General features: G+C 36.9%; 1 protein-coding gene across 3 annotated transcripts in view; it reads left to right on the forward strand.

Annotated features, from left to right (window-relative positions):
- ACER3 (alkaline ceramidase 3) overlaps positions 1–21,268 on the forward strand; it is a 183,007-nt gene that overhangs the window by 82,426 nt on the left and 79,313 nt on the right. For 2 of the 3 annotated variants that reach the window (XM_074216935.1, XM_074216936.1), the window contains one exon: positions 9,272–9,382. In XM_074216935.1, the coding sequence (XP_074073036.1) occupies positions 9,272–9,382 (111 nt within the window). Of the gene's footprint in view, positions 1–9,271; positions 9,383–21,268 lie in introns of those variants that run through there. The other variant, XM_074216937.1, reaches the window with a different exon arrangement.

Here is a 21,268-nt window from a genome sequence, read left to right on the forward strand (position 1 = left end):
AGAACAAGCACAAAAACCCCTTCTACATATTTAGATAATCCTCCTGAACCCCACTTCACTAAGAGTTAAGCAACCACAATTTTCTTCTTACGTTCTTTTCTACACTTTGGTATCTTAGAAAACTCATACACTATTAGATTCAAAGGAAAGTTCCAGCATGGGTTAGTGGATTTAGAGCTAAAAGGGGCTTTAGAGATCAAATCCAAACTCTCATCATTTTTCAGATTAAAAAACAAGTCTAGTGGTTAAGAGAATTGATTAAATTCACATGATAATTAGAGCCAGATTTCACCCCAAAGTTAATCTAAATTCAAAATATTGCTCTTTCCACTTCACAAAATATTAGAGGTGGAAGTGATCTCAGGTCTTTTCTTTTACAGATTAGGAAACTGAGTCCTGTAACAGGTAATGAATTACCACAGTATCACACAATCAGTAGCAGAGCTGAAACTTGAACTCAGTTCTCCTATCTTCTAGCCCAGTGCTTCTCTTGTTATGCCTCACCGCTACTGCATTCTTTTTCTGAAAACTTTCCAGCTTCACTTTTTTTCTTTGAAAATATAGTGCCTTTTTAAAAGTAGAAATAAATTAGATGTCCAATTGGTTGGGGAGTAGCGAAACAAATTGTGGTGTATGAGCATAATAAAGTTATTTTATATTAGTATCTCATCTAGCCAGCTACCCAGACCACATAGTTGTACCTGCTTCAGTTATCCGCCTATTTTGGTATTGAGGTGACTGAAAAAAAATATATATAAGGCCCTGTACTAGATGGATAAATCCTTTGAATAGGATGTGAACAAAAATATAGAGTATACCAGAAAAGTTACTATTTTTTAAAAATGAAGTATATTTATAGAATCTTGTTGAATGTTTGTTTTTCCAAAGAAAGAGATCAAATTCTCACTCATATTCAACTTATTATCAGGTATAATCCTCAGATAAAACTTTGCTATGTAATCTTATGCTCATACTTGTTCCTATTTATTCTCATCCTGCCTATATTTGTTATATTACTTTTTTGTATAAGCTTTTCCATTTGCCCTGATTGAATCCTTGCAGTGTGTAGAACCATGTTTCTAAAGCATTTGCAAATTCATTTATCTTTCCCACAGGTTCAGTAACCTGTTAATTAGAAAATATTTTCAGTTCCCTCATCCATGTCATCTGAAGGTCTTACAATAAATTCAACTCTTGAATTGATCCCTGTGGAGTAATATTCTATATATTTCACTCAAGGTTGATTTTGAATTGTTGATGACTTCCTTTGGGATTGAGCTAATCTCTCACTTGACTATACTCTTGGTGATCATAAACCAGATCTGTTGATGTCACTGTCATCCCCTCCAGACATTCAAACTAAAACATCTCAGTCATTTTTATTTCTTCTTCCCCATTCTCCACATTAGTTTCCAAGTCCTGTATTTTCTTCCTCTGCATTATTTCTGTATTCCCTTCTCTCTTCACACAGCCTTGACCATAGTTGAGAACCTCAATATCTCTTAACTTAATTTTAATAATCTCCCCACTGATCTTCTGCCTTTGTGTGGACTTTACTCTCTACTCTATCCTTCAAATTTCTGCCAAAGTAATCTTCCTTATATATAGGTCTAATTTATATCACATCTCTCAAACTCTTTCAGTAACTTTCTCATTGTGCACTGAATTAAATAAATACAAACTCCTCCTTTCAAGGCCTCTAATAATCTGGCTCAGGCTTACCTTTCCAGCCTTCCTTCATTGGTGGTCTTTGCCTTGTCGAGGAAAACCCTTCTACACACACAATTCAATAGATGGTATTCCACTGTGGTTTCTCCAGTTAATTGTTTCTACTATCCAGGCTCTCACTAATCCTCCATCGCTCCATGACTACTTCTTCTCTCCTGTCTCCTCATCCTCAAAAAGCCCTCATGTGATGTGTCCATCCCATCAGCTATCATCTTAGATCTCTCCTCCCTTTCAGGGCTAAACTTCTGCCTTTATCTCCTATCATCCTATTTAACTACACCCTTTGTGGTCAGCTTCTATCTTCATCATTCATTTGAAACTGCTCCCCCCAAAATTATCCTCTGTAGCTTTTGATATCATCATTCATTCTCTTATCCTCTTTAAGTTTTTGAGACACTGCTTTTGCTTGGTTCTTCTCTTAACTGTCTGATCACTTTCAGTCTTCTTTGTTAGATCTTCATACAGATTACATCTGTTAACCATGACTTTCTTCCAGACTTTCTCCTAGATATTCTCCCTCAATAGTATTTTGTTTGGTGATTTCTTTAGCTTCACTCACTTTTGTCTTATCCCCTCATATTCAGTATATTGCGTTCTGCCTTTTCAGCCTCTACTGTGTATGTGCCCTATTGTCTTCTCTGATACAGCACACCCTCATCACTTCCTGCCTGGGTTATCTCAGTACCCTGCTGGTGGACCCAAGTCCTTCCTCACTCTTCTCCATTTTTCATACAGATGATCTTCCTAAGAGCTCAAGTCTGATCTCAGGATTTCATCTCCCTATTCAGTAAATTCCAGTAACTCCTTTTTACCTCTAGAATCAGATCTAAACTCTTCTACCTTTCTAATCTACTCACCTCCACATCCTCTACAACCTGTGCCACTAACCTCTTTGCTGATCCTCAACACTATTTCCCAGCTCCGTTTTTTTCTGTGGCTGATCCCTATGCTTCAGTTTTCTCTCTTCTCATTTCCATCTTCTGACTTCCTTCAGTCTCCAATTATTTATTTCTAGATGTTTGCATTACTGTCTCCCCCTATTAGATTGTGAGCTCCTTGAGGGCAGAGACTGTTTGCCTTTCTTTGTGTCCCAGGTCTTAGCACAAACTGGGGACTTAACAAGAACCTTACAGAGCAATTCAGTTTTCTCTGTTCCTGCCTCTGCTCATGCCATTCCCTACTCATCTGTTTTCTCTTATACTTATCTAAATTTGTACTGGGCAGTTAGATGGTGCAATACATAGAAATGCCTGGTTTAGAATCAGGAAAACCTAAGTTGAAATCTGCAATCTAGATACTTACCAGTTGTATGACCCTGGGCAAGTCCCTTAATCCTGACTGCCTCAGTTTCCTCGTCTATAAAATGAGTTGGAGAAGGAAAGGGAAAACCATTCCAGAATCTCTGCCAAGTAAAGCCCAAATGGAGTTGTGAAGAGTTGGACATGACTGAAAATGACTAAACAACAATCCAAATCTCTTCTTCTTCATATCTTAATAATTATATTATTTGTTAAATGAACAAAGGAGGAAAGCTGTATCTAATTTAGCAAACACTTATTAAATACCTAAATGTTATGGGAAACCCCTAACATTTCTGCCTGTTTATATATCCTTCCCCTTCAAAACCCACCTCAGGGGTCACCTCTTTCATGATGCCTTCCCCAATTGCCCAAGCTAAAAGTGATCCCTCCCTTCTCATTATCTCATATACTCCCCTTGGTCTTTCCTATATATCTAATTGTACTTATTTTATAATTATTAGTGTACATTTCTCATTCATTTTGCCCACTTCAAAGTTGTTAGTTTTTATGAACTAAGGACTCTTGTCATTTTTTTGTCTTTGTATCTTTTGCACAGGATTAGTAGTTAATAAGATTTGTTAGATTAAGTAGAGATTTCACCCCTTTGTTCAAATTAAAATGTAATGTTTCTGAAACTTTGTGGATAAAAAAGATTTTGATACTATTAGTGAAAATATTTCAGTACTATAAACTTCAAATGAATATGCAACATGAATTTGAAATGTTTGCTATATTTCAGCAAATAAACCTTTTACTTTTAGCCAGATTGGTCTCCTTTACTGCTTTCCTCCTAACCTGAAGCATAACAGAACTATTCCTTTATTTATACTATTCTTCCTCCTCCCAGAAGTGTCTTTTTTTAAAATACTCTTCCTTATCTAAATTTTAGCCAACTTTTTAATGTCCAATTGAAAACTACCTCTGTAAAGCTTTCCTAAACTGTCTGAACCCACCATACCTTCTTTTTGAAAATTCTTGGAACTCTTATACTGTGTCTTGTTTCACCTTTACTATTTATTGGCTATAACTTTATCTTTTTATGTATGCACTGTAAAATCTCAATGTGGAAGGGACCTTAGAGGATCTGCCTCTTATCCAGTGCGGAAATCCCCTTCAACTAGTTTATCACCTCCTCCAGAACAGGCCATACATCAGCAGTCAGTTGAGATGTGTCCATCCTTTTAAGAATCAGAAAGAATATCACCCCTTATGTCCTTAGACTGATGTTCATGTTATGGGAACCTCACTGGCTCAAATTCTCTGGAAGGCTTGGACAAGATGACCTCAAAGTTCCCTTTAAGCTTAAGATTCTGTGGCTCTGAGCCTCTAACTTAGTTTCAGCCTGGACTCTTTGTACTTGCAGGTGCAGAGCTGGCACTGACTGAGGTTCCAGAATCTCAGGCAACACCTTATCCTGCTTGTTTGCCAAAAGTGCCAAGTTCTATAATGAATGTGGAGATAGAAAGGAAGACAGAAAAGGGTCCCTCCTTTCAAGGAATATAAAACCATCCCTATAGGGTACATGTAAATAAATATCAAGATGCACAGAACACTTGTCCAGGATAGAGGGAGGAAGTCTGTTAGCGAAAGGTATTAGAAGCTGGAGGGGACTAGGAAAGGCCTGCAGAAGGTAGGATTTGAGCAGAACCTTGAGGAATTTAAAGTGAAGGGGCACAACATTGGAGGCATGGTTAGCCAGTGGGAAGATGGCAAGAGATGAAGTCATGTTTGATGAGTTGCAAATAGGCCCTTGATTTTGGACCCTTATTTCCCTTTCTTGTCAAAACTCCCAATTTTCATTTATTCACATCCAACTTTTCATTTTCATTTGCCACAGCTGGGATTTTTCCCCTAACCATACTGGGGAATGTTCTATAACTTGAACTGAATCCTTAGATTTCCTGCCTCCAAGAGCAGATTTTTGCTGCCCTCTGCTGACTGATTTAAAAAACCACTACCCAAAACTAGTTCCTTAACTACTTTGACACAGAAGAAAATTAAACTTGCTTTCCCCAAATTTTGCCAATGTCCTTTTCAGAGCTAGGCCAATTGATTGTTTGACTTTTTTGAGCTAATATCTTCCCAGACTTTCATGTTAAGTACTCCTTTACTTTCCCACTTAACTTAGGAAGCTATCATCACAACACAGACATGAAAGTCTAATTCCCATGGCAGCCACCATTTTAATAATCTTAATGCCAAGGCAATGTCCCTCCTCAGCTCTGAAATCTGCAGGGCCATCTCACTGACCAAAGGGGAGGCTTTCATCTCCCGTGTCCAGCTTTCAAGGTTCTTCCTAGGTAGGACCCAGGCTACCTTTCTGGCCTCATCTTACATTGCTTCACTTAGGACATTCTTTGTTGGCCAGTTTGTTACACCAATTGTCCCTGCCCCTTTCGGCCCCTTCACCACTGCCGAGAATGAATTTCCCTTTGACTTCTCTTCCATCCATGAAGATCCAAGTCAAGCACAATATCTTCTAGGAAATCTTCCCTTTTTTCCCTTCTCTGCTAGGAGTAATCTTTGTTTCCTTAAATTTCTCATAATACTTTTGGCTATTTTTGTGGTTTATCACATTCTTATTTATTTTGTAGTTAATCATCTGTACTTAATTGTAAATTCTTGAAGTTTATGCTGTTTTTTTGTCTTTGTATACCCAGCTCAAACTACATGTTAGACGTGCAGTAAATGTTTGTCACCTGTAGTGAAATATACTTGTATGTAGAGTTAGTCTTAGCACTTAATAGTTTTGTAAATGATGCAATTTTAATTTTATTGTTTGCTGAATGGTTTTAATTTTAATTTAATATTAATTTAAATAATTTTATTCATTTGTTTTCCAACAATGTGATAATTTTCACCAATTTTTTTTGCAAGGTTTTGTGTTTTTGTTGAATTTTTTTAGAGGGGCTTAACATCTCTTTTCTCCAGAGCTCAAGACCTTCTCTTGTCCTTAATGCTTCCTCAGAAAAGTGATTGTAAAATTTCTCCCCTTTGTTGTTGGTCTCTAGACTCTACTGAATAGCTCTGTCCCATTGTACTAATATACTGTTGTGCTCTTTTCCTATTATTTTGGCCTTCCCCATCATCTCAGTCTCCTGCTTCCTTGAGTTTTTATTTTCTCCTTATGAACAACAAGGTTTATTCTCATAAACCATTCACATTTTATCCATTCTGTAGAGGCAGAAGTGAAAAAGAGATTAAATACCTTTGACTTTCAAAGGACTTCTCTATTATTAGCTTTTCCTTCCTATCCATGAGGACCACATGTTCTCTTTATCTTTTTTTTAAGTTTTTTGCAAGGCAGTGGGGTTAAGTGGACTTAACCAAGATCACATAACTAAGTAATTATTATGTGTCTGAGATCAGATTTGAACTCAGGTCCTCCTGACTCCAGGGCCAGTGCTCTATCCACTACACCACCTAGCTGTCCCTCTCTTTATCTTTTTTCTAAATTTCTACATATATAGGAAATTCCTCTTGCTTCTTTCCAATGTCAGCTTTTCTCATTTTTATAGGATCATAGGATTTAGAACTAAAAGGGAACTTAGAGATCATCCAGAGCAATACTCTCATTTTACAGCTGAAGAAACTGAGGCCCAGAGAAGTGAAATGATTTGTCTTAGGTTATACTTTGTATCCCCATATCTGCCTACAGAATTGGTAGAGATAGAAGGCAGTCATAGAAATAATATACTCCAAACTCTGTCATTTTGCAGAAAATGAAATTGAGGTTAAGAAGTAGGGAAATTATCACACAAAATCATACCCCAAATCCCTACCTAATCCAGTACTCTTCCCACTATGTCACACTATTTATTATAAATCTTAGAATTGTTAGGAAACTCAAAGGTTACTCAGGCCAGAATCACCTGCATCCTTCTGTAACATGACTTCCCTGCCAAAGGATCATCTGGACCCTGCTTGAACACTTCTAATTACTGGAAATTTATTTACTATCTTGTCAGCATCATACCACTTCTTGATCCTTCCCCTCCAATCAGAAATAATCTTTTCTTCCTTTGAACTTTCATAATATTTTGAGTTTCTTTTGTATACTTTTAACAGTCTTTTCATTACAGCTATTTGAGTTCTTATCTTTTCCCCCTTCACCTAATTTTTAAAATTTTAATTTAATTTAATTTTGATACATTTTAACTTCCAAACTTTTCTCTCCTGTCCCATGCTGTACTAGAGAAGGCCACTGTTTCTCTCTCTCTCTCTTTCTCTCTCTCTCTCTCTCTCTCTCTCTCTCTCTCTCTCTCTCTCTCACACACACACACACACACACACACGTGTGCATATGTGCATAAATACATACAAAACCATATTATGCATATTTCTATTTATCAGTTCTTTCTTGAGATGAATAGCAGCTTTCTTCATAGATCTTTTGTAGTGGTTTTCCTAAAATCAAATTGTTCTTCATTTTGATAATCTCCCATCAAATTTTAATTCCACTAAGGTCAAAGAGTGAGTCTTAACATCTTATTTAGCTTTGAATGTCTATCATTATATGGTATAATAGGTGTCTTATATATGACTTACTAACTACCACTTAACCCTGACTACCTTGCATCTAGGGCAATCTCCAGTGGTCCTGATTTATATCTGGCCACTGGACTCAGAAGTCTCTGGAGGAGAAGGTGAGGCTGGTGACTTAGGACAGTACCCCCTCATGTTTTTGTCAGGGCATCACCTTCCTGGTGTCATGGTCTTCTTTGATAATGAAAGGCAATAACAGTAACTGTCAAATTTACACTTGAAGTGAATTTTAAAGTATCAAATTAGTAATGAATAAAATGGTTCAACAATCCAAGTTATAATAGAGTTTTCCTCTTTATTAAAGCACTTACATGAAGGCATTTGAATGTAGATTCTTTAATTCTGAATCTTTAGCTGTTTTATAATCATTTAATCAAGTGACAGACAAAATCCTTTATTTCAACCAGGAGTTCTTTAAATTGTTGGTAAGGGAGTGAGGAAATCTTTCATTATACTTTATTTGAATAATAATCAAAAAAGAAAAGCCTAATCCTGACAGTTATATTATTGAGTTTGACCTTGGCCAAATCACTTAACCACCCCCTGCCTTGCAAAAACCAATTTAAAAAAAAAGAAATTCCTGGTAAAATAGTTTTTAATTCTTAATATTATATAATATCAGCATTTCTTATCTTTAAAATTATAGTTTACTATCTGACAAATGGATTATGTTTGGAAATGTCTACAGAAAGTCAATTTAACCTTGGAAAAAGGTGATGGTCTCCATCTCCATGGAATGGGCTATCTTCTGAAGCACCTACTGGAGAAGTAGATATTGCTGGACCTAGAATTAAAAAGACCTGAGTTCATATGAGGTCTGCACTGACTATGTAACCCTGGGCAAGACACTTAACCCAGATTGTCTCACATCCAGGGCCATCACTGGTTGTCCTCATTTCTATCTGGCTACTGGACCCAGATGGCTCTGGAGGAGAAAGTGAGGCTGGTGACATTACACAGCATCCCCTCACACAAATCCAGTTCATGTACTTGTCATGGCATCACCTCCTTGATGTCATGGTCTTCTTCAAGAAAGAAAGACAAACAAACATCAAGTCCCCAGAACCTGGAAATTTCCAGGTCGAAGCCACATAGCCAGTTGTCAGGGATGTTGTAAGAGGAGTCTTGCTTACCAGTACTGTAATTAGGAAGAACTGAAAAATGACTATGGATAGGCTTGGTGGAGCAGAGGGGTAGAGAAGAATAGATAAGGGAGTGAAATTGGGATCAGGGAGACCTGGATTGAAGTTCTGTATTTCTGTATTTCTCCTGTACTGGCTGGACAAGTTACTTCTCATAATGTCTCACTTAACTCCATAAGATAATTTAGAGATGAACTGCTGATCCACTTCAGTGTAGGAAATTCTATGCCAGGAATTTCCTAAATTTGATCATTTCCTAAATGATAAAGTCAAAATTGTAAAGAAGAGAGTTCTTTTATTGGATATTATCAAGCTGCAATGTGATAGGTTAATGATGATTTGTCAAGGGTTTTGCAAAAAGGATTCATGCTTCAGTTAAAGAGTAAACTAGATGAGTTCTGATAGGTCCTTTTCATTTCTGAGATGACTAGTGGTATGACCATAAGATCCCATCCCCTCTAAAGCCATAGAATACATTTGGTGAAGGAATCATTATTTTTATATAATGTTTTATTGATTTAATTTTAAATCTCTTCTTTGGTCTTTCTGCTACAGGGAACACACTGAGTAACCTGATTATGATTCTACCTCCAATCTATGGTGCCATTCAGACAGTCAAAGATGGACTGGAAAGGCGGTACACAGCTTCCTATTTGGCTATTACAGGTATATTTGGGTATTTCAGGTATGGGTGGAACTTCCCACAAAATGATCATCCACAGCATTAGGCATGTCCTTTTTGTTTCTCAGTCTATGAAAGTAAATGGTCACACTTTGGCATTGGGAACCTATTAAGAGAATCTAAGGCTCATGTTTTCATATGCCTAAATGGAAACCCTAATATGGATTTACAGATAGAATGGTCTGTTTGAGTTTTGTGTTTTGTTGGTTTGTGTTTTTTTTTAATAGATAGAAACCTGTATTCTAAGGTACTTTCTAAGGTAGTAAAATGACATTTTTCTGGCCTTCAGACCCTGACCCAGCACAACCTGAGTTTAGAAGACTCACAGAAGCCTTCTTGAGAAGTCCTCTGTCACTACCAAATAATTTAATACCATTCCAGCTTTAAAATTGTGGCATGTATTCAGATAAACAAACAAGATAAAAATTTCAGAGGAATTGGGTCAGTAAGACACTTTTTCCTAGCTACTGTGTCTCCTTTTAGGTTTAGCCACATAATTATATACTCTGAGCTGGAAAAGTCTCAAGGACATCAGTCAACAAGCATATATCTACCATGTACAAGGCTCTTATCTACCTGCTGGGAGGTACAGCAACAAAAGACCCCCCCCCCCAAGGAGTTTGCTTTCTAACTGGGAAAAGAACATTTGCACATATAAGTAAATACAAATAGGCACATAAATAAGGAAGGGGGGGATAGAGGAATGAGGGGGCAGGGAGAGAGGCTAAAGAAAAGTCTTATGTGGAAGGAGCACTTGAGCTTTAATTTTTGAGAAAGTGAGTTGCAGGCATGTAAAGACAAGGAAATGGGAGTTATAGTGATGTGTGTAAAGAGAATAGCAAGGAGACTAATTTAGCCATAGTGTAGGAAGGGGAATCATGTGTGATCACACTGGAAAGGTAGACTGGAGCCAGATTAGGAAATTACATTCTGGATGTATTAGGGAGCTACTGGAGCTTTTTTTGAGAAGGAAAGAGACATGATCAGACCTTTACTTGAAGAATATTACTTCAGTAGCTCTGTGGAAAATGTTTTGGAGGAAAAAGAAGAGAGACTTCAGGCAGAGAAAATGATTAGGAGGCTATTGCAATAATCCAATCTGTTTCAAAAAGGGAGCCCCCAATCCACACAAAAAAAAAATCCCCCAAAAGTGGCAACAGTTCTTGACTAAGTTTGGTGTCCAGCCTTATCGTAAGAAGTCTATTTGAACTGAGCCAGTCTATCAACCTCATGACCCCCAGATGGAGACTCACAGTCCTTTATTCCTTTATGGGACAGCTCTTTCAGATATTTCTTTCTCTTCAAACCACAGTTTATTCTCCCTCTACCATATCAGCTAAGAACTGTAATTAATATTTCATTAAAAAAAACAAACCATTCACTGAGATCTCTGTCTTTTATTCCATCTCATAGCACTCAGGTGTTTTTGCCACTCTATTTTCCTTCACTCCTGTTTCACATGCCAAAACCAACCCCTTTACATGTACAAGTGATCCCATTCTACTTCATTTTCTCCCAAAGATTCCTACTCTTTTACTCTAATTTTTTCCATTATACCAGCTACTTTTTTACTGCCTACAACAATGGTCTTGTCTCCTAAAAAAATCCTCATTTATTCTTTCCCTTGTAGCTTTTATCCTATATCTCTTCCCTTTGCTGTAAAATCTCATTGAGAAGGCCATCTACAACAGATGTCTGTCTCCATGACCTTTCCTCTCATTCTCAACTCTTTTGCAGCGTCTTCTGATATCATTAATCAACAGAAATTTCTCTCCATAATTATTAATGATCTCTTAATTGCCAAATCTAAAATGCTTTTCTTATTCCTCATCCTCTTGACCACTCTGCAGCCTTTGACATTTTTGATCACACTCTTCTCCTTGATACTATTTTCTAAATTTTCATGACACTACTCTTTTTTGGTTCTCCTTCCATGTGTCCATTTCATTCCTTCATCATCTCCTTTGATGATCTTCATGTCATGTTTACTAACAGTGGTGGTCTTCTCAGAGCTCTATGCTGGACCCTCTTCTATTTTTTCCCTACTATTTCACTTTGTGATTCCTTTATTTTCCATGGTTTCATTGAACTCTGTGCAGATACTTCTCAGATCTTGTCCTTAGTCTCTCTCCTGATCTCTTATCTCTCATCTCTCAAATCCACCTACCTTTTGTATATCTTGGACATGTTAAAAAAATAAACTTATCTTTCCTCTCCTCTTTCTAATTTTTCTTCTGATATCCAAGGTACCATCATCTTCCTAGTCACCCAGGCTTACAACCTCCATGTCATCCTTTACTCCTCTTTCTCTTACCTCTCCCCCCAGCCTATATTCAGTCAGTGGTCAAATTGTATTATTTGTACCTGTGCAACATCTCTCAAATATGATCCTCTTTTCCCTCTATACCACTACCATGGCCATGATCACCCCAGGCCTTGAATGTTGCAGTGGCTTGCTAGCTGATGTCCCTGCCTCAAGTCTTTTCCCAACTCCAATCCATCTTCTATTTAGCTATCAAATTAATTTTCTGAAAATGCAGATCTGACTCACCTCCTTGTTCATTAAACTCCAGTAGTTTTCCTTTACTTCCATGATCAAGTATAAAATCCAGTTTGGGTTAATAACCATGCCCCTTCTTACCTTTCCAGTATTCTTATACCTTATTCCATATAATATATAATCCAGTGATACTGACCTCAGTGACCGATGCTCCAGCTTATGACTCCAAGTGTTTTCACTGGCAGACTCCCATACTTTTCATGTCCTTCCACATCTTGACTTCTTCTACTTCCTTTAAATTTCACGTAAAAGCTAGATGGTGAAGAGGATAGAGTACCAGCCCTGGAGTCAGGAGAACCTGAATTCAAATTTGACCTCAGACACTTAACAATTACCTAGCTGTGTGACCTTTGGCAAGTCACTTAACCCCATTGCCTTGCAAAAACTAATAAAATTAAATTAAATTTTTAAAAATCTCAGAAAAAAGTCTCACCTTCTAGAAAAATCCTTTGCCAATTCTCCTTAATCGTAGTGCTTCCCCTCTGAGAGAACAAGGTCAATAGAATTTTTCACAAGTATTTATTAAAATATAGTTGGGGGGGCAGCTAGATGGTGCAGTGGATGGAGCAACTGGCCTTGGAGTCAGATCCGACCTCAAACATTTGGTAATTACCTAGCCGTGTGGCCTTGGGCAAGCCACTTAACCCCATTGCCTTGAAAAAAAAATCTAAAAAAAATCTAAAATATAGTTTGAAGGAACAGTCCTAAAGTCATATAGTTCTTTGTAGGTATGGTCTTAATGGGGATATAAACTAAAAAAGATATTCCAGGCCTTCTTTTGAAGGCTTTGAAGCCCTGATAAGTAGTCACTTATTTTCCCCAAAGTCCTTGAAAATCCAGAGATTCAGGCTCTTGTCTCTGCTTTGCCACAACATAGATGTGTGTGACCTCTTCTTTCTGGATTAGTCCTCAGGAGTTGTGTATAAGCTCCATTTCTAATGCCCCTTCCTTTTTTTAACAGCTAATTTTCTTTGATCTAGGGTCCCTTCCAATTTGCAGATTCTACTCAGAAGTCATTTCTAACTCCTCTTCCAACATCCCTTCAGTGAATAAATGAAACTAACAACCAGGAAAATAAATTAAACTATAAAATAGACAAACAAATCTAAAAGCTAAAAGAAACAGCAAAAATTTTGGTGCCTCTTAATAATTTAAAACCAAAGCAAGAAGGCATTGAAGGAATAAAGGAATAAAGTCTTAGTAATTTCCTGAATGAGTACTATTGGAAAATTTTTTAAATGGAGAAACTTTAATTGATTAATTTCAGTCTAATGGTAACTTATGATCAGCCACTGTCTTGACTGAATCAGACAAATATAAATCTAATCAGAGATGATCTTAATGTGCTATGCTCCTCTGTCCAGAGAAGGTGTTGAAGAAACTTTAGCACAGAGCATAAGAAAGTAATAACCTTTATAAATTGCAACAGTTACTGTTAATGATGAAAGATAAAGGTGTGCTGTGGTGGTCAGAACCTTCTGAGGTAGTTTTTGAGGTTTTCTGATCTAATTCTGACCTCTGATCACTGAATCAGTGAACAACACTTCACTCATTCAGCACCTGAGGAAAAATACTTGGAGAAATAATCAGAAAATCATTGCTGACAGAAATCTTAGGGATAGATCACCTGGTCACACAATCTCTAGTAAAAGGACCTTCCAAGGCTCTCTATTCTGACTCATTTTTGATCAAAGATCCCCTCTAGGGGCAGCTAGGTGGCACAGCGGATAGAGCACCAGCCTTGGGGTCAGGAGTACCTGAGTTCAAATCTGGCCTCAGATACATAATAATTGCCTAGCTGTGTGACCTTGGGCAAGTCACTTCACCCCATTGCCTTAAATTTAAAAGAAATAAATTAAAAGAATGCCTTCTTTAATATATCTGATAGATTGTCTATTGGCCTCCTATTCCATTTTTGTAGAGCTTTAATCATTAAATTTTTTTCTCATATCAAGCCAAAATTTACCTCTTTGTAGATTTCCTATATCAACTATCTAGAGCCAAAAAGAACAAATCTAATTCCTATCCCATAAAAATGTAGTTCCTATCTCAAATGGTAACCCTTCAGATACTTGATGACAGCCCATCTTTACTTTTCCCTTCTCTAGGCTGTGCATGCATACCTAGTTCCTCCCACTGTTAGGATGATCTTGAGTCCTGCTTCATAGAGAGGATAGGTAGTCTCACTGACTGAATTTTACAGAGAAAGACAGTCCCAAAGTGGTCAAAAGTTCTTAAGAATCCTGTGGAGGGTGGCCTGAGTTCAAATATGGCCTCAAACACTTATTAAGTACATACCTGTATGGCCTTGGGCAAGCCACTTAACCCCATTGCCTTGCAAAAAAACTTAAACAAAAAAGAGAGAGAGAGAGAATCTTGTGGAAAAGAATGTGAGAAAATAGGAATACTAATGCACTGTTGGTAAAATTGTGAACTAGTCTAATCATTCTGGAGAACAAATTGGAATTAGGCCCAAGGAGTTATAAAACTGTGTGTACATTTGCCAGAAATAACATATCCCAAAGAGGTCAAAGAACATGGATATGGACATATTTATAACAAAAATATTTTTAGCAGTTCTTTTTGTAGTGGCCAAGAATTAGAAATTGAGGGAATGCCCAGCAGTTGAGAATGAATTGGGAATAAGTTCTAGTATATGATTGTGATAGAATACTATTATCCTCTAAGAAATGACAAGGGAGGAGGGTTTCAGAAAAACACAGCAAGATTATAAGAACTTATAAAAAGTGAAATGAGCAAAATCAGGTAGATGCTGTACATAGTAACAAGAATTTTTTATTTTAATATTTTATTTTTCCAATTACATGTAAAAAAAATTTTTAATCTTTTAAAAAAATGTTGAATTCCCATTTCTCCCTCTCCTTTCCCCTCTTCAAGAAGGCAAGCAGATACAGGTTGTACATGTACAATAATGCAAAACATTTCTACATTAGTCATGTCATTAAAAAAAGCAGAGAAAAAACCTTAAGAAAAATAAAGACAATATAAAAGGTACAGATTCAGATTCATGAGTAGTTCTTCTGGAGATGAATAGCATTTTTCATCTTGAGTCCTTCAGAGTTATCTTGAATTTTTGTATTGCTGAGAATACCTTAGTCATTCCCAGTTGATCATTGTACAGTATTGCAATTATTGAGTACAGTGTTCCCCTGGACAGTAATAGCAATGTTGTAAGGGTGATGAACTGTGAAAAACTTAATTACTCTGATCAAGACAATGACTCAAGACAATTCCAAAGAACCCATGATGAAAACTGCTATCTAACTCCAGAGTGAAAACTGATGAAACTGAATGCAAATTGAAGCATACTTTTTTTTAACTCTATTTTTATTCTATTTTGTTCGTGTTTTCTTTTGCAACTTGGCTAATATGGAAATGTTTCATATGACTTCCCATGTAGAATATCAAAATACTCAGGGAGAGAAGAGAGGCAGGGGGGACAGAAAGAATTTGGAACTTAAAAATTTTTTTAAATGATTATCTAACTTTTTATATATAATTAGAAAATATTTAACAAAGTAAATTTTTTAAAAAAGAAAAGGAAAACAACTACCAGGCCTGTATCCCAAAGAAATAAAAGGAAAATGACCTTTATGTACACATCTATATCAGCTCTTTTTGTGGTGGCAAAGAACTCTATATGAAGGAAATGCTTATGAAATGGGGAATAACTAAACAAGTTGTGGCATATGATAGAAATGGAGTGCTATTGTGCTATAAGAAATGCTGAGTAGGGTGGATTCAGAAAAACATAGAAAGACCTATATGAACTGATGCAATGTGATGTGGGAAGAACTGGAACATCATTAAGTAGAATACTAGCAATGCTGTAATGATGATAACTGGGAAATTCTTGACATTTCCAATAAAGACAGTGATTCAAGATAATTCCAAAGGACTCACGATAAAAAATAAATGCTATTTACCTTCAGAGAACTAATTAACTCTTGAGTACAAATTGAAGTTTAATTTTCTCATTTTTTGCAATGACTAATAAAGATATATTTTCATGATTTCAGATGCATAATTGATATATTATTTGCCTTTTCAGTAGATGGTGAAGAGTTGAGAGGGAAGGACAGAATTTGAAACTCACAATGTAAAAATAAAAACATGTTAAAATAAATAAGGTTTTTTTTTAATAAAAGCCTGCAGCCCAGAGAGAGGGACAGTGACTAACATGTCCTCTAGCTCCACATCATTCATTTAGTATATAAGAACAATTTCAGTATGACCTAATGGATGGAGAGCTGGCCTTGAAGCCTTGAATAATAATGAGAATAACTAGCTATGTGCCAGGCCCAGGCTAAGCCCTTTACAATAATTATCTCATTAGATCCTCACAGCAGTCCTGGGCCCTGGATCTTGTATAAATGAAGGGGAGAGGAATTAGGTAACTGTTGAGCAACAGTAGGCAATAAGAGGAGCTTGGAGTGAAGGCCTGAGGTTGTCAGTAAGTCAACAAGTACTTATAAACTTATAGAATTCCAGGCCTGGAGTCAGGAAGACCTGAGTTTAAATCTAATCTCAACCCTTTACTATTGTTTGACCTGAGCAAGTCATTTAACCTCTGTTTGTCTCTGGAGAAGGAAATGACAAACCACGTCATTAATTCCCATGCTCTGGATAGTATTGGTGAGTGATGGTCCACAGAGCCATGAGGAGTGGGACATGACTGAACAACTGAACAGCAGCAGCAGCAATGGGTCTCAGCACTCAGTGAGAATAAAAATGCAAGCAAATACCCTCTAGGAGTTTATGATACAACAGGGAAGACAACACTTAAAAGAGAGCTGAAAAGCAGAGGCAGTGAGAGGAGCTATCTAGTTGACACAGTGAAGAAAAAAAGTCTGGAGAGTCAGAAGTGGATTCCAAAGGGAATGGAGGCCTGAAAACCAGACAGAAGATGTGGTCCTTGATACAAGTCCTGTGGATGTCCAGCACTTCCTTGCTCTTCAGTCCTCGATGATGTTTTTTTTCCTGACTGGCCCAAAGTGCAGAACAGATCCCACCCTCTTTGTTGGAAAGATACAGACAGAAAAACCTTGCATATAACTGGCATCTGTCTTAGCAAATGAAGCATAATAGGAAAGAAAGCTCCTGGACTTATAATCAAAAGAGACACTAATACTTAATAACTCTGGGACCTCAGACAAATGACTTTCTCACCTAGCCCCAAGGTTCCTCATTCATTGAACAAGATCATGATACTTTGTTTGTTATAAGCAAAATGCTTTGTAAATCTTAAAGTGAGATATATATATATGTATCATGTATATGTCATATATATGATGTATATGTATATACATATATATCTGTTAATTTAAAGCTTTAAGAATTCCTATACCAGTTTGCTTTTGAATGTCCCCCTCACCACTGAATTTTTCTACATTTAAAACCCAATTCAGTGCCTTCTTCCTCCTTGAAGCCTTTTAGATCTTTTAGTCAGTGATCACCTGCTCATTACAGATTCATACACTACTTTGTCTTTATTTCTTTAATGTACTTTTTATGTTGTATATTATAGTCTTCTGGGATAAGTCTTATTCCTCTCTTAAGATTTTAAATTCAATGAAAACAAGAGCCATGTCTTATCTAAACTATATATCTCTCCTAGCATCAAAGCTCTGACCATAGGGGGTGCCTAAATGATTACTGAAATGGAAAACCAAAATGAAATTAAATATTCCCTGTACAAAAGTTCCAAATTCTGACTTCTCTGTCCTTCCTCTGTACTCTCTGCACTTCTTACTATCTATAGCCATTGTTTCAAAGTTTGACTCAGAGCTTACCTCTTCAGAAAAATCTTCCCAAAGTTGTGTGACTTGCTCCTGCATCTCCCAGGGGGTCCAGCCTCCTCTAGCACCTGCACAAAGATCCAACTGTCTTAGAATCCCAAGGTCTGTAAGAGCTGTCATCTCTGATTTCTAGTCTGTCTTACATTAGTGGTGTGATGCTTTGTAAGAGATCTGGGGTCTTGGTGCATGTGTTTCACCAGCTAGTTTAGTGCCTGGCACTTTGGAGTCACTTCATAAATGCTTCTGAATGAAATGAAAGTGAAGTTGATGTTCTTCTGCTGTTGCTTCAAGCAAGAGTATTACTCAGAATGTTAGTCAGACTTCTAATACTCTCCAAAAAGAATGAATTGCTTTGGGCAGCTAGGTTGCATAGTGGTTAGATCACCAGTCTTGGAGTCAGGCGTACCTGAGTTCAAATCCGGCCTCAGATACTTAATAATTACCCAGCTGTGTAGCCTTGGGCAAGCCATTTAACCCCATTGCCTAGCAAAAACTAAAAAAAAAAATTAATTGCCTGATTTTTTTTTTCTATCTGTGGTTCCTGTTGTAGCACAGAAATAGAATGGAGAATTTCATCTGGCAGGGACTTTAAAGTCCAACCTACCTGAAGTAGAAATTTCTTCTATAGCATTCCTAGTCAGTGGTAATCTGATCTCCACATGAAGATGTCTAGAAATCTGTCTAGGAAGTGTACTACATTTCAAAGCAATAAATACATTCCATGTTTTAGATAATTTTAAAAGTTAGGAAGTTTTTCCTGATATTGAAGGGAAAACTGTAACTGTATCCCTAGTTCTCTTCCAGTTCAGAGATTCTTTTTCTAAATCTTTTTTAATTCTGATATTCTTTATTCTGAGGTTTCTTCCAGTTGTGATATTCTGTAATTAAAGTCAATACTAAAATGATCCTTGTTGAATCTTCTAAGTTCAGGCATTTCAGTTAACTTTTATAAAATATAGAAGTCTAAATGTAAAGGTGATTTCTTAAGTATGATTTTTTAAATGTTAAAAATCTTCTGAAGATAAATTTTATTTCAGCCTTAAATGATAGCTTCATTTTCTTTGTAAGATACTTAAATAAACTTACACTTATTAAAATGAGTCATATTTAAATGACTTTGGTAGAGTTTCTCAATTGCTGTTTTGGTGGTTTGCTTTCATTTCTTTGTTACTGTTAACTGGACAACTTGAAAGATTTCCTTGTCTTTGGAACATACCTATTTCTCTAAGATACAGGCCTGATAAACATAATGACTTAATTTCTTTCCTTTTCTGTTTCACTTGATTTTCTTTCTGTTTCATCTTTCTAGAAGCAGTTCTTCATTCTAGTTTTAGCAGATTGCTAAAATTTTTCCTACCTTCCAGTCAACTCCTTCTCACCCCCTAAGGCTTTGCATAATGCCTCCTGCTAGTTCAAATGGCAGGTACCATAAGCCTCACCGCATTAGGGTACAGTTGCTGATGTACTGCCCAAATTCTGGAAGAAAAAAATAGATATTATTAAAGTATATTAGACTTTTTAAAATTGGAGCATCAATATTTCATTTACTTATAAATTTCTTTTATTAAACTGTATCATTAAAAAATAAGTTAGCTAAAATGGATGTTAGAACATAGAATGGCCACATGAAAGATAACTTAAAGACTGATTATAACTAAACCTGTTATTTTGCAAAAGGGAAAACCTAGGTTTAGGGAGGTCAATTACTAGTTAGTGACTAGTCAGTTGACTAGCTAGTGGCTCTGTTATCTCCTGACTGAAAAAAATTGAAAATACAATAAGAAAACTTAAGATGGGAAAATTAACTATTTGAGCTAGAGAAATCAGAAATGGTCATGGAGAGGAAAGCAATAAATTGAACCTTGAAGGAAGTGAAGGATCTCAAGAAGCAAAATTGTTGAGGGTATTTTTTTGGCATATTAGATGACCCACACAAATGCACAGAAGTAGGAGAAAGGAGGCTCAAACTGAGGAACAGAGAGTTAAGCAGCAGACATTTTTTAAGCAGTCATTCTGTGTGAGGCACTGTGTTTAAGTGATGGGGATACAAAGGGAGGGAAAAAATGCTTGACATCAAGAGGTTCACATTCTAATGGGGAGACAACCCAGGAAAACCTATGGATATACTAGGGAAAGTTGATGGTGATCTCAGAGGAAAGGCCTACGTGGTGGAGGTGGGGGGGAGGGCCCTATAAAGAGTTTGAGCTGAGTCTTGATTTTTTTTTAGATTTTTTTTTCAAGGCAAATGGGGTTAAGTGGCTTGCCCAAGGCCACATGGCTAGGTAATTATTAAGTGTCTGAGGTCGGATTTGAACTCAGGTACTCCTGACTCCAAGGCCAGTGCTCTATCCACTGCGCCACCTAGCCGCCCCTTGAGCTGAATCTTGAAAAAGACCAGACATTAGGAATCAGAGGTGAGGAGGGAAAGCATCCCAGGCCTGGGGTATCACCAGTGAAGCAACCTAGAATTGGGAGAGGGCTTCATGTATGAATAAGTATCCCAGTGCAGCAGGATCATAGAGCAGGACTAGGGCAGTAAGTAGAAAAATGGAAGGGGATAAAGGAATTAGGTTATGAATGGTTTTAAATATCCAAAAGAGCATTTTATATTTGTTCCTGAAGATCAAAGGTGGTATTGTCATGTAACATGGTAAAACTCACCCTTTGGGAAAAGCAGGAGTGGGAAAGGGAAGATAATCAAAGAAGGAATACAATTTAGAAGGGTAGTATAATCCAGGTGAGAAGTGATGAAGACCTATACTAACATGGTGACTGTGTGAATGAAGAGAAGGGAACATATATAGGAGAGATTTTTATGTAGGTAAATAGGTAATATTTAATAGTCATTTGGTAAGTAAATGCAGGGAAAGTCAAGGACGATACTTGAATGACTGGGAAGATGGTGATGATAGTAACAGGGAAGTTGAGAAAAAGGGAGGATTTTTTTTCCAGTGGGGGGAATGAGCTCTGTTTTGGACATGATGAGTTTGAGATTCCTGCAGGAAATCCAGTTTGAGATGTTTAGGAGGCTTTTGATGTTGTGGAACTGGAGCTCAGAAGAGAGAGACCTGGACTATATCTATACATCTGGGAAATAGAAATAGACCTATAACAGCTAACGAGATCACCAAGTGAAAAAGTATAAAGGAAGAAAATGAGAATTAGGGACAGAACTTTGGAAGTGCCACGTGGTTGGTAGATGTCACCTGAAGATGAAGATCCAGCAAAGAAAATTGAGGAGTAGCCAGACAGATGGAAGTAGAACCAGAAGAAAACAATATCATGAAAACTTAGAGGAGATTATTTAGGAGATCGTGAGCAGCAGTATAAAAAGCTGTTGCAGAGCCAAGAATGATGAAGATTAAGGAAAAGGCTATCAGATCTGACAATCAAGAAATCATTGATAACTTTCAGAGAGCAGTTTCATTTGAATGATGAGGTCTTTTGAAAACTAGATTTCATATCCAGGGTTTAGAATCTAGAGGGAGAGA

The sequence above is a fragment of the Macrotis lagotis genome, chromosome 1 (assembly GCF_037893015.1).
Source record: "Macrotis lagotis isolate mMagLag1 chromosome 1, bilby.v1.9.chrom.fasta, whole genome shotgun sequence".
Classification (NCBI taxonomy): domain Eukaryota; kingdom Metazoa; phylum Chordata; class Mammalia; order Peramelemorphia; family Peramelidae; genus Macrotis; species Macrotis lagotis.